The following is a 13,966-nucleotide window of genomic DNA, read 5'->3' as shown; positions in this document are numbered from 1 at the left end:
TCTCATCTTTTTTACTTTAATCTACTATGATGCATGCTTTCTCTCATATGTTCTCGGTCGGTATATGTTCTTAGTAGGAATAGATCTAATCATGATGATTAGTCTATGTCTTGCGGATACATCTTAGTAGTATGTAGAAAGTCGGTGTTATTATCCTTGTATGGTGATAGCATGCAAGAGGGAAAATACCGAACGATTGCGTAATGTTGAGTAGGATCGATGGTGAGTATTGTGAGAGTTATTGTAGCAGCTATTAGGAGGAGGAGTTTTGGGTAAGAGCGCTTGATGGTTGTTTGAGGTAAAACACGCACCTTGCTATGGCGTCCACAAGAAAGTAGGCACCTCGCTATGACGTCCACAAGAAAGCAGGCCGCTTGCGAGCTGCCTTTCTGAGAGGCTACTCTTTATCAAGGTACGAGATAGATTGGTTACCACTTTGGCTAGAGTTACAATGAGAAGACGATAAGATTAAGCTACCCATTGGGGGTGTTATTTTATATATCTATGGATTAGATCTACCTTAATTCATAACATAAATCTTTACATCAAGTTTCCCTTCATATGCAATCTATGCTTCACGTTAGGATTAGATCAGTTAGATTAGATAGAGAACCTTAGTTAAGTTCACTATCGATCCACAGATTCATAAACCTTAGATAGAATACTTTAAGGAAAAAGCTACAATGATTCGTACGCATGCGATTCACAAATTGGCATGCTTAAGTGACGTCAACAAGCTTTTTCTAGCGCCGTTGCCGAGGATCGTCAACTCGAACCCTGGGCGACCTATCTAATTTACCGGACTAACCTTAATTCTTTTTATTGCGTATACCCTATTTTTCTTATTTGAGTCCTATTTTCCTTATTTGAGTCCTTGAAAGCAGGTAAATACTAGACGCTAGATGATGGAGGAAGTGGATTAAACTTCATGTTCATAAAATCCAAAATCACTCCAACACGAAGATAATAACATCGAGATTAGCTCTTTAGTGGTGGGTGCTAAAGGCCCAGCATCTGCTATCGAGTTCACACCAATGAAGACAATATAAATGATGATAAACAAGCTATGCTGCTGTATTAATTAATTTTATTAAGACTAATGTTTCTTGGAGATTTGTTTGTTCAAGTAATAGGTGACGTATCATGCCTAAAGAGTTGCAAGTTGAATCATCAACATCTCAAGTTGAATGTCGCTATTGTGATCAATTTTCTACATATGATCAGAGATGTACAATAGAGGAAAATTGAATATTCAGAAGCTCCATCAAGTCTTCTTTCCAACACATCAAGAATTGCTAATTTTGGAGATCCGTACTAAAAGTTATGATAAAATCTTTCAACACTGCATGTTCTAAAATCAGCTTGGGACGTAGTGCCGGAGTAATCCTACACAAACGCCCCATTTATTTCTTGCTTTTCGTGAAAATAAGTCACAATCCTAAAAAAACGCCCTGTTTATTTTTCATTTCTTAGCGCACGAGTTGCTTAGTCCACAATCTAGAAAATAATGTACGCCCCGATTTTCCAGTACGCGGCATCTTAGACACTTATCTGTTAAGCAAGCCTCCATTTCCCCCGATACCCCTCCACCAATGCCCTGCCCTCCACGGGCGCCGCAGCAATCCTCCGCCGCCTCCCGCGCCTCCCTTTGCGGCTGGCGCCTCCATGGCCTCCGTCGCTTGCCTTTTCGCCTGTCCGCCAGCCCTGGTCCCATCCCCTACCAGTCCGCCACCTCCCTACCATCGCTACCTAGATCCTGGACGATTCTTCAGGTGGCGTTTGGTTCCTTTGCTTATTTTTAAGCAAGTGTCACATCATTGTTTAGATACTAATTAGAAGTATTAAACGTAGGCTATTTACAAAATCCATTACATAAGTGGAGGCTAAACAGCGAGATGAACCTATTAAGCCTAATTAATCCATCATTAGCAAATGTTTACTGTAGCAACACATTGTCAAATCATGGACTAATTAGGCTTAATAGATTCGTCTCGCCGTTTAGCCTCCACTTATGTAATGGATTTTGTAAATAGTCTACGTTTAATACTCCTAATTAGTATCTAAACATTCGATGTGACGGGTGCTTAAAAATAAGCAAACCAACCAAACCAGGCCTCAATTAGGGTCCGATTGGTTTCCTTCTGGCGGCAGCCTGGCTCGTACCAGCCATGCAGGCCTCCACTGGCCAGGCTCCCGAGGTGCAATGCTCTTTTATTTGGTTTTACGTTGCTGTGCAGCCAGGCTGATAAGAGATATTGATTGGTTACCTGCTTCACTAGCACACCGGAGCCGCTTTTGTCTGTCTGCACGCTGGCCCAAGCGCTCGCATCTGCATTGCGCCAGCCAGGCTCCGAGGAAATGAAGCTGAAGCGAACAGGCCGAAGGTTTCCTGCGTATCTCGGGAGTCAGGCTCTGGATGGCCTTTTGCACCCCGCGGGACGGCCCCATGGCTGGCTCAGGTAACCAATCAGACGGACATTGCATCCGGAGAGCTGGTTGCGCCTATATGCAGCGAACCAATCACCCCCTTACTGTAGCATTAGCATCCAGGGCTGGTCCAAGACGGCGCCCATCCGGCCTCCTGCTATCTGGAAGGACGGGCCTGCTCCTCCTAGTTGACATCCTCCCTTCACGCTTGCCTTTGTACCTATCCTCCAAGGTAGAATTTCTTTTAGTAGCCGGCTCTGGGTTGAATGGATGTCAGTAGATCTTGGTTTAATTGTTGTCCCTGTCCTCTGTTCAAATGGATAGATCATAGATGCAACCGGGCCTATTAGATAAGCTTGCAAACTGGGCTAGCTTATTCAGAATTCTCCGTACAGCAGTCTTATTCAGATAAGTTAGGTTCAGAAAAGCGGATACAAACAGGTCCAGAATTCATCGTTGCCAGCAACCTCAGCAACCGAGCCTCCTTCCTCGAAGTTCTCTCTCGTTGAGTGGCGGAATCGACACCACTGCAATCTTTTCCCTTCTCTGGCACTGGACTGACCCTGGAGCGGAGATATTTGGATCGACTTCGACTTTTGCTCGTAAGCAACAACCTAGCTCACTTAGTCGGATTGTGCTTCCGCGAATGGGACCTGTTTGGAACAGCTTCAGCTTACGACGAAAGCAAAAATAGCCGCCAAACGGCACGCTTAGGGCACCCGCAACAAGCCGTTAAGACTTGCCAATAGCGGTCCATGTCGGAAAGAGAAGAGAAGAGAGAGAGCGCGAGCGAGAGAGAATGTCGCCGACTTAGGTCACGTTTGGATACCCTGCTAAAGTTTACCACCTACCATATTGGATGTTTGGATGCTAATTAGGAGTATTAAAAATAGGCTAATTACAAAACTAATTGCACAGATGGAGTCTAATTCGTGAGACGAATCTATTAAGCCTAATTAGTTCATAATTTGACAATGTGGTGCTACAATAACCATTAGCTAATGATGGATTAATTAGGTTTAATAGATTCGTCTCGCGAATTAGCACGGGGTTCTGCAATTAGTTTTATAATTAAATCATGTTAGTCCTCCTAATTAGCATCCGAATTCAACACTGCTAAAGTTTATCACCTGGTATCAAACACCCCACCGTCGACACTCGATAGCACGCGAATCGATGCTAGCGGTCCCCACCAACGCAATTTCCTCTTTCCCGTGTCGAGTGGGAGCCAGGCAGAGCCCAGCCTCGAGGGATCCGGCGCGGACGGCCTCTGGCGATCAGCGATGACGGTTGGAGCACGGCCTTGGTGGCGCTGCCGCGGACCGTGGGGACTGCGCTAGGCCGCCGTCGCCGAGCGGCCCGGTGGAGACGAGCGGCCGTTGGCGAGGAGGTGGACACGACGAGCTGGAGCGAGTCACAGGAAGCAGGCTCGGCCTCGCCGCCATGGGAAAGGAGCAGATGCCTTTGCCGCAGGCAAGGTCTGGGCGGAGCAGGGGCTGCAACTAATCGCGGGTGAGGAGGCTAGGGCGGAGGACCATGGCTGAGCTAGGCCTTGCGGGATATTGCCCCAGGCGAGCACGACTTCGCCGCCATCGCTGCGAAAGGAGGTCGCGCGGTCGCCGCAGTCACCGCAAAAGAAGGACCGCGACACTGCGAGGCCGGGCTGCCGGTACAGGTGCAAGCGGGCAGGAATGGCGCGGGCATGGGCGCGGGGCCGGAGCGGCCTGCGGGCGCGCGGGCGCGCCGGTGAGCGTGAGGCCGGAGCGGGCGGCGTGCATGGGTGCTGGCGAGCATGGGCGCAAGCGCTGTGCTGAAGCTGCCGACGTGAGCGGAGCTGTGCGCTGGCGCTGTGCCGAAGCAGCTAAGCGTGCAGCGGCCTGCCGGCACTAGGGCTAAGGGGCCGGCGAGCACCTAGGTGGAGGCAGGAGACGCTGTTGTCTGTTACAACGCCATGGTAGTTAAGGTTTGAGAGTATTAAATAAATACTTGTGGACCTCATATTAATTTAGAAAATGTGTTACCGCAAGATTGACGGAGAATGGAGTGGTGATCTATAGCTATTTGCTATATCCTACATAGACATCATTGATTGTAGAGAGCAACGTGCTATGGCCTGGTTTGGTTCGGTTGCTTATTTTTAAGCACCCGTCACATCGAATGTTCAGATACTAATTAGGAGTATTAAACGTAGACTATTTACAAAATCCATTACATAAGCGGAGGCTAAACAGCGAGACGAATCTATTAAGCCTAATTAGTCCATGATTTGACAATGTGTTGCTACAGTAAATATTTGCTAATGATGGATTAATTAGGCTTAATAGGTCGTCTCGCCGTTTAGCCTCCACTTATGTAATGGGTTTTGTAAATAGCCTACGTTTAATACTTCTAATTAGTATCTAAACATTTGATGTGACACTTGCTAAAACTAAGCAAAGGGAACCAAACGCCCCCTATAACTATTACCGGTGCCCTTAAGGGCTACTCCTTCCTACTGCACTCACGTTTTGATGGTATTTACCTACAATGCCACTGACTTATCCTCTCACGTCCTAGCGAACCGTTTTCTCACGAAGATTATTGGCGCCCATACGTTCGATGGGAACTTTTCCATCGGACGCTCTGTTGCAACATCAGAAACACCATATGCAACATCGAAAGTATGAGGTTGCAATATTGAAAAATATGCGAAAAATCGTTTAATGTAAACATCATTTTTGAAATAAAAAAATTCCCGCTGCAACATCAAGCGCATGTTTCATGCAACATTTCCAAACAAAAAGTCCAAACAAAAAATCACCACATGCTAGGTTGAGCTTGAGCACACAGATGAAACACTAAAGCACAAAACGCTGCAACATGAAAAAAAATAACAGATGAAACATCGAAAGCCAATTGTTGCAACATCACCAAGATGCATTCATCTGCAACATTCACGCACATCTATAGCGTTTGGAACATTTAAAAAAACTACCGCAACATCACAGGGTACCTAATGCGACATGGACGTCGAGAAACACAAGAGAAAAAAGCCTTCTCCTAGCTTGAGCTGCCGGCGCAGCCGCGGCGGTGCTGCCCACGTGCCCCTAGGCGCGGGGGAGCGGCGGTCGGCAGTCGACGCCCGGTCGCACCCCGACGCTCGAGCGGCGCACACCGGGTCGCCCCTGGTCTTAGGGGAGCGGCGGTCAGCGCCGGTGCCTGACCATGCCCCGACGCTCGAGTGGCATGCTGCAGAAGCTTACCATCATCTATGGCGTGGGCGAGCTGGATGAGCAAGGGAGAAGCTTATCGTGGAAGGAATGGATAGAGGAGATGGGGTGAAAAAGGATAAGAATGCCTGGAAGGTCAAACGAGTGGTGGAGGATGCATCTATTATTTTATTTTTTTCGTGTGGACCACGTTCGAAATTTGCGCTGCCCGTCGGACGATCGGACGGAAGCATTATCGAACATTATTTGAGCCTATTTGTTTGAGCTGCATTTTTTGTCCTGTTTGAGCCATAACTTTTGAACTTTTCTGAAAAGCTGTTGTTGACCCTTTTTTTACGAAAAGTGCTAGCTTTTTGTTTGACTTTTTTTTACGAAAAGCGCTGGCTTTTTGTTTAAAAAGCTAATAGTAACTTTTTAGAATATGTGTTTAGTTTGCTGGATTTAAAAAGTTATGAAAAGTTTAACTTTTCATATAAACTCAGTGTTTTTAAACTTCTAAAAATACCGGGCCTGTTCACTTCAGCTTATAAGCCGGCTGAAAAGCTGAAACGGTTGATTTGTTGTGAGAGGAAAACACTGTTTGGTGGCTGATAACCTCGCTGAATAAGATGAAGCGGCTGTTCGTTCGAGGTTCGTGGTTTTCACGCTTGGAAGCTACAGCAAGCCCAAACAAACAGACAGGGAACTCCCGCGAGCGAAGGCGAGCGGCGATTAGGGTTCCGCCGCCCGTCCGTCGTCCCTCCGCTGCCGGTCCCGGACTTCCTCCGCCGGATCCCGTCCTCCCCCATCGAATCCTGCTCTCCACCGCCAAATCCCTCCCTCCTCTGCACAGGAAGGTGCCATATCGAGCGCTGCCACCACCAAATCCCGGCCGGAGCTACAGACAAGTCCGATCTCCTCTGACGGCGAGCTGCTGCACAAAAGTCCGGTCTCCTTCCACTCCTTTATCCACGCAGACATCTTTATCCACGGCAGAAGCCAAGGTGAACATCCGTTCCTCTCCCCTGCACATCTGGGTAGTGTAGAAACAAATAAAAAAAATCAGGCTTCATATATGTGGTAGAAAAGTCTCTACGGAAGTTCACTTTATTTTATATAGAAGTCATTTGTGTGGCAGATTGAAACTATCGTAGTGTAAAATAAGCACATGCTTTTCGGAGTCTTTTCTGAATGTTGTGTATGTCACCATTTTTCTGAATGTTCAGAGTCATTTTAGAAAAGGATAGTTGTTACAATTCACTTTGAATGATAACAAGACTTGAATATGTAGAAGACATTGGAAGAGGAAGAGATGTGCTCTATCAATTTTTATTATGGATGTACCATCTGTTTGTTGGATTTACCATGTATTACTATGCAAACTTTAGATCTGCTGTGTGTATATCTGTAACTCTGTATGCAGAGGACCTATTGATTGCTGCACACAAGTAAAAACATCAGTGACTGTGTCTTATAAGCTGGGAAGAATGGAATTTGAGCTCCAAAAATTATTGTAAATAATTTTCTATTTAACAGACTTGAAAAAAATATTGTTAATATTGCCTTCTGCTCGCATTAAAGAAACAAATGAGCTATCATCAACTTCAGGGGTACATAGGTCATTTTACTTTAAACCAGATAATCTACCAGAAAAAAATCAGTATTGCCAAACACTCAGCTTCTCCAGACAGCCGTTTCTCAGGGAAACGAGCTTCTAAAATAAGCGAGTCTCCATACAGCTGTTCCAAACAGGGCCTCGATTTAGTTCTGGTGGACCTTCCTTCTCTCAAACCCAAATGTCCCATTTTCTCTGTTCAATTACTCGCGGATTTGGCTAACCTAATCCATCCATGGTGCAGTCAGGCTCTTCTTCCTCAGCGCGCGAGGTGAATCCATCTGAGGTGCGGGTGCAGCTTTTCTTCCCACGAATCTGGGGGTTTGACTGAACCCCTATGTCCCTCGTTGAGTCCACCTCTGCTTCGGAGGGGCCGCCGCCACAGGACGCATGGCACGCGGAGTTTCAGCGCCTCCTCCCGCTCTGGGAGTCGCTGCGCGATTCATCCAAGGTACAGATGCTCCATGTATGGCACTTGAGATGCTACATGATTTCTCGTTGTATGAGAATCGAAATCCCACGAAAGCATATAAAGTTGCTAGTTTTGCTGTTCTGGGTTATGGTGTTGCCTATGAAGTACAGATTAAATTTTGTGATGATCTGGAGCTCTGAAAAGCATATTTATTAATTGCAATGGTTTTTGTTAGTTCTGATGTAGATGTTGGTTCCTAGTTATTTTTTTATCAATAGAATGCTCACTGGCTCTTAAATAGAAGAGAAGTTTTGTGATCTGTCTGTCAGAATGGGCATGATGATTGCAGGCATATAGGGTTGATGTTGGATAAAACCTCTTTTTCTCGTGCAGGTCATTATCCCAATTTCAATATCTAGGGTGAACCAGTTTGATGCTGCAAGGCTAGATGTCGAGATGTCTGCCATGTTGAAAGAGCAGCTAGTCAAAGTGTTCTCTTTGATGAAGGTGCTTTCTTTACTAACTCTGGTGATTTGGGTGCTCCTTGCAGCTTGCATAGAACCTAAATGCACTGCTAGTTGTTGCTTTCAGTTTTCATGCTTTTTCTTCATATCAGCCAGGACTCTTATTCCAATATGAGCCTGAACTCGATGCTTTCCTCGAATTCCTCATCTGGAGGTTCTCGATTTGGGTTGACAAGCCAACCCCAGGCAATGCATTGATGAACCTAAGATATAGAGATGAGCGGGTAGTGCCCATCATTGGAAAAGAAGGTATTTTTCTGTAAGTTTATGTCAACTGCTGCCATTTTTTTGTATGGTATGCACTTCATGGCTCTTTATTTTACTAATCATGCTGGTTACAGCTAATCAAGTGTAGATGGTTGTGCAACTATAATCAAGTGTAGATGGTTGTGCAACTATATGCAAAACAACATGCATGCTATGCCTCCTGGAGTAAGATGGATTGTTTCGCACATTTCCTTTAAATCAGAATACACTTTGCTTGCATACTGTGGTTGAGGCAACTACAGTATATTAAATTGAAGTTGGCTGATCCTACATTCCTACCTCTTGTACGTCTAACTTTGCATAGAGGCTGCATCTGCAATATGCTCATTGCCTGTCCTTTTACCAAATAAAAGATTTAGTCTCTTTGCAAAAAAAAAGGGAAAAACAACCACAAGAAGAAAGGTTTAGTCTGCAAATACATGGTGGTCTTTAGCAATTTATTCAAAGTCCAAGGTCTCACTTGAGATGCTATGTTCTTGAATTACCATAGACTAAAAGCACAAAAAGCGTGTTTGGTTATTTTAGTATGTTTTCATTATGAATTTCGTGCCCTACTGAGTAGAAATACCTAATAAAAATACACAGTGGAGTGGTTCAATTATGATAATCTCGTTTGGAGGGACCCCCAAATAACTTCTAGATATTTTGGTTATTTTTTAGCTGTTTTTCTCTGAGCAGTGTTGATGAAGGATATTTTCTTGATTGTATGAGGGAAAATAGGGAAATATTAACTATTTGGATGACATAATATGTCAAAAATATAATCTAATTTATCAAACAGTGTGCTAGATCTTATAACAATTACTTTCCACAGTCATCTTAAATAACGTGCATTGCGTCACAGGTTGACAATTGGAAATTTGTTATCAATGAAACAAGTTGGATATCATGGATGCGGGCTAATGGCAGACATTGCTACGAGGCATAACATGCATATTGTTGCATAATTGGGACATTCGTGTATATCATAATCTGTTAGTTTGTTGAGACTTATGATTAGTTGCATATCTTTAATATTTTCTTGTTTATAGATAAGTTCCTTAGTGGTCTTCTAACATCTAGAAAATGGATAGGACTATGATCCTTTATGTTTAAACAATGAGAGTGACTTACCATCGGCCTTTGCCTTGTCTAAAGCCTTCATCTATGCTCATCCTCTCCTTTTCTAGTGTATCGTCCCCTCAGGAGTCAATATGCGCTCTTCTGGCCCATTCTGCATGGTTTTAACCATTCAGGAACTCAGTCAATCATATTTACATGAACACATCAAAATTACACCTTGGTTGGAGCTTCTTCTTTTTTACACTGTGCATGCTATTAATGATCTCATTTTCTCTACATGAACCAAAGTTGAAGTTAAGCTCTGCAAACAAACTGAACCGTACCAAGGTTATCTGAAATAGCAAATCTAATGACTATTCAGAGCCTCGATATGAAAGTGAATACGCTCAGTTTCTTGCATATCTTGTTCAATCCTGAACATGTCTTTGTCTTAGCCAAGTTTAGCTCATTGGTAACAGTCCTAGCAGTCTGTTTTTCCAAACTGATTTGTTTTGTTTGAGGAGCTGGTAGTGATATGTAGATGAATGTTTCTGAGCAACATCTGATGGATTCTTTGTGCTTTTCAGTAAGAACAGGTTTGGAAGGACCTGGGCTTTCTGTTTCTCAAAAGATCTTTTATTGTATTAGCTTTGTTGGTGGCCAATATATATGGTCGCGATTGCAGTCCTTTTCTGCTTTCCGTCGATGGGGTGATTTGGAACAGGTGACCCTGATACCTTCTTTTGAAAATTTACAATTCCTTTTCACTCTTATAAGTTAAAGTATCTATTCATGTTGTAGAGACCACTAGCACGCCGTGCCTGGGGCTTAGTGCAGAATGCTGAAGGATTGTACCAAGCTGCTTCATTCTTCAACCTATTATTGTTCCTTTATGGTGGAAGGTATCTTCTTGTGCATGCTTAATTATGGGAATGTCTTTATGCATTCTTTAACCTATTATTGTTCCTTTATGGTGGAAGGTAACTTCTTGTGCCTGTTTAATTATGGGAATGTCTTCATGCATCATTAGGATTGCAGAAATTATTCATACTTAACAGGGTCCGAACCTGGGATCGGACCAGTTCTGTGATTCGTTCCTTCTTCTTCTTCTCCTTCTTCTTAATAAATGATGGGCGGCTTTCCTGCCATTTCATGAGGGAAAAAAAGGATTAACAGGCCCTAGCAGGTGGCACCTAGTTTGGCATTGCTAACCATCTATTTAGAGATTGAACACAGTCAATGTGTACAGCATGTACCGTCCACTGTGATCAGAAGTTGGCAAATAGCTGCAGAATATTGTATTTGAATGAGCTAGATCAGCATGCCTTGTGAGAAAAGGGAAAGCTATTCTTTTTTTTAAGAAGATTATTGTCCTGTTCATCTGTCAATTGTTATGAAGTTCATATGACACACCTATTTTGAGCCTTGCATATGTGTTTTTTGCAGGTACAAAACTATCGTAGAAAGAATTCTGAAAGCAAGACTTGTTTATGGGAGCCCCAACATGAATAGAGCTGTTAGCTTTGAGTACATGAATCGGCAGCTGGTTTGGAATGAGTTTTCGGTAAATATCTTTCTTGCAGCACTGTTGTTATCTCAAATCAGTTAGTAATATTAATACTTGCTAGTTTATGCAGTTATCCATTTTACAGTTTGATCTAGGCTTTTGATTGGATATATACTGATGTACATAATGAAAAGTCTAGCCAATGTGGATCACATGCATTCTTGATGGATCAGAACACCTACCAGTTTTCTGAATAATTAGTTGTATTATATCCTCCACTATTTGACATTGTAGGCTGCATATCTTTTGCACTTCCAGATACTAGGATGCAAATCTCGGAGGTTGAGGGTACCTTAACCACATATGTTTCAATTCAAGATGAAAAAGGATCTCTATCACAATTCCATGGAATAATAATTTGACCAATTCGAACACGTTGCCTTGTTATCACTGTTCAAATGTGGTTTGCACGACAGTGGTTGCGTAAAAAACTGTTTGTCCTGTAATGAAATCCTCGTAGGTGTAGTTACATATACTCAGGACTATAGTTAGGCACTTTCTAATGGATTGGTGATGTGGCCCTTAATGTAGAGTAAACAGGGATGTTGTGCAGATTTCTTTAGTTGTTTCTGAGATTTCCCATAAAAACATTGGTGGGATTTTGTGCCATGGCGGCAGGCTGGCTTGCCATGTGGCCCAAGGAGTACTATAGCAGCAGAAAGAGTTCATCTAGTGTCCAGTATTTTGTTAGGATCTCTCTCTGAATAGGTTTCAAGTTAGGTTAAAATGTTATCTCTAGACTAATTGTTAGTCAAGTCAAGTTGGTAGATTTCATCTATTAGGGGCAGCTATATGTGCCTGCTGATCTCATCTATTTGGAATGAAGAAAAGAATTATCAGGAGATTTCATCTGCTAGGGGCAGCTATATATGCCTGCTGACATCATTTTTTTTAACAAAGCAAATAATTATCAGGAGAGATCCTCATCGTCACATTCCCGAACTCCCGAGAAGTCTTTTTTACTTAACTCTAGGACTTCTACGCCGGGTCTTGAGTTTGGGCGCAGCTGTCTCCAGCGTGCCCGATCTCAAGTGTTTGGGTCGAGTCTGTTCCCCTCACACACTCAGTCCCTATTGTTCTACACAGCCACTAGTCCTGGTCATGTAACATTTTGGTACAATTGAAATCCTGTATTATTTATGCAGATAAAGTTTTACTCAAATATGCATCAGAATGCTTGGACAGCAGTGAGTTCTCTAATTTGCAAGGTCATAGTTGCCTAATAGAATGTAGGTATATAAACATGGGCTGGTGGCTCCATTGCAATAAACTTGATGGTATATTATTATAGGAACTGAAATGCAACAAAATGGGTAAAGGGGGCTTGACTGCACTACATCACATTGTTAATGGGTTCTAATGTGACATGTTCTATATATAGACTTGTGTTTTTCGAGCTATTTAGGTTCATGAAAGCAAAGTATCATTAGTAACTTTACTGCTGTTTGTTACATTCACCTCATTGCAAGATGAAAAGATAAAATCAATGAATTTATCTCTACTCTTCAAGCAGAAGTGTTATCAAGTCTGAAATTTGGACACGTATGCGAAAAACTAGACAAGTGTGGTACGATGAAGCAACCTCAAGCATGTTCTTACGGGCATTGCTGAATGCTGATATTTGTACTCTGGGGAACTTTTATTGTCACATCAGAGTGTATTTTACCTGTGTTTAATTGGTATTTTTGCCAGCGTCTTGATATTCAGCGAGACTTTATATTGATGTACTGTAGACATTACAAAGTAGAATCCTGAACTTTGAGCGCTGCATGACAGTATGACACTGCTTAATTCTGCAGGAAATGTTGCTTTTGCTTCTTCCGCTCTTAAACTCATCCTCTGTAAAGAAGTTCCTTCTTCCCTTCTCCAAAGATAAGTCGGCAGGTTCTTTTGGTGATGAAGCAGATTGTCCTATATGTCGGTCCAGTCCTAGCATTCCTTTTATAGCTCTTCCATGTCAACACAGGTATGCTGCATGCTGCTTCTTACTGCTTTACGTTGGTCATATTCCTTTGTGGTATACTCACGTCAGTGGGTTCCATCCTAACATTTTGCACAACAACGAAGCACGTTAGAAAAGGCACATTCTGATAGCTATTATCATATTAGTATTGCTGGGATGGTGTTTGTTTCTCTAGCTCAAAGTAGTAGATATAAGATCATTCAAAGAGATAGAGATATATAAGGAAAAGCAGGTGCATATATCTTGTTATTGTGATCAAGTCTCTCTAGTGGTGGGGTGTGTGTGTGTGTGTGTGTGTGTTCAGGTCTATGTATGACTCCTATTAATGCAATGATACGCAGCTCTCCTGCGTGTTCGAGAAAAAAAAATCTTGTTATTGTGGAATGGTAAGATCCTTACCAGGATTTCTTGACAACTGTTATAATCATATTTCAGTCTAATATCTATGTTTCTTCTAAGAAATCAAAGCGCCGAAAAGCCAAATTAAATAGTTTTGTATGAGTTGTACACATCCTAGGTGAATATGCAATATCTGACTTGTATGTTTGTTTCAGACAAATCTGATTTCTGGAATGACTTAATGTCTTCCTTACCTATTATGCTATTGGTATTGTATCTAAATTCCTGTGTTGATATTTGCCTTAGACAGGTTCTTTGTTTGTTTCCAGGTACTGCTATTATTGCCTACACACACGATGTTCGGCTACGAGTTCTTACAGATGTCCACGTTGTAACGAGGTTGTTGTTGCAATTCAAAGACAAGGATCAGTTTAGTTTACTTAGTCGGGTTCAACAATTCTTGCCCATGTACACAGACTAGCTCTTTGATCTTGATACTTATAAGTTTGGATGCCCCCATTGAGGATTCGCATCATGACAGTGTACATGTAATGGCCCCAAGCATGGGCAATTTTAATGCCATGAATTGCTGGTTGTATATTGAATATTACGTCCTCAAATCC

At 42.8% G+C, this 13,966-nt stretch overlaps 1 protein-coding gene across 2 annotated transcripts; it reads left to right on the top strand.

Moving 5' to 3' along the window:
• The first annotated feature begins 6,262 nt into the window (after positions 1 to 6,262).
• LOC117845729 (peroxisome biogenesis protein 2) lies at positions 6,263 to 13,948 on the top strand. 2 transcript variants are annotated; one of them, XM_034726804.2, is made up of 9 exons: positions 6,263 to 6,619; positions 7,479 to 7,681; positions 8,036 to 8,149; positions 8,259 to 8,415; positions 10,062 to 10,198; positions 10,276 to 10,376; positions 10,921 to 11,038; positions 12,841 to 13,007; positions 13,673 to 13,948. In XM_034726804.2, exons 2-9 carry the CDS (start codon positions 7,568 to 7,570, stop codon positions 13,776 to 13,778), a joined length of 1,014 nt encoding a protein of 337 aa, XP_034582695.1. In that variant the 5' UTR covers positions 6,263 to 6,619; positions 7,479 to 7,567; the 3' UTR covers positions 13,779 to 13,948. The 2 variants fall into 2 exon arrangements, with proteins under 2 accessions (XP_034582695.1, XP_034582687.1); XM_034726796.2 differs by having other exon boundaries at positions 7,475 to 7,681.
• The last annotated feature ends 18 nt before the right edge of the window (positions 13,949 to 13,966 follow it).

Source organism: Setaria viridis, chromosome 1, assembly GCF_005286985.2.
Source record: "Setaria viridis chromosome 1, Setaria_viridis_v4.0, whole genome shotgun sequence".
Classification (NCBI taxonomy): Eukaryota; Viridiplantae; Streptophyta; class Magnoliopsida; order Poales; family Poaceae; genus Setaria; species Setaria viridis.
The sequence above is the reverse complement of the archived record's forward strand: the minus strand, read 5'-3'. Positions and strand labels throughout refer to the sequence as shown.

What these genes read in the sequence shown, in the direction of transcription:
- LOC117845729 (XM_034726804.2), top strand. Translation starts at nt 7,568, where the DNA reads ATGTCCCTCGTTGAGTCCACCTCTGCTTCGGAGGGGCCGCCGCCACAG. An exon ending in TGGTTTGGAATGAGTTTTCG is followed by an intron (nt 11,039 to 12,840) that starts GTAAATATCTTT and finishes TTAATTCTGCAG; the next exon opens with GAAATGTTGCTTTTGCTTCT. An exon ending in GCTCTTCCATGTCAACACAG is followed by an intron (nt 13,008 to 13,672) that starts GTATGCTGCATG and finishes GTTTGTTTCCAG; the next exon opens with GTACTGCTATTATTGCCTAC.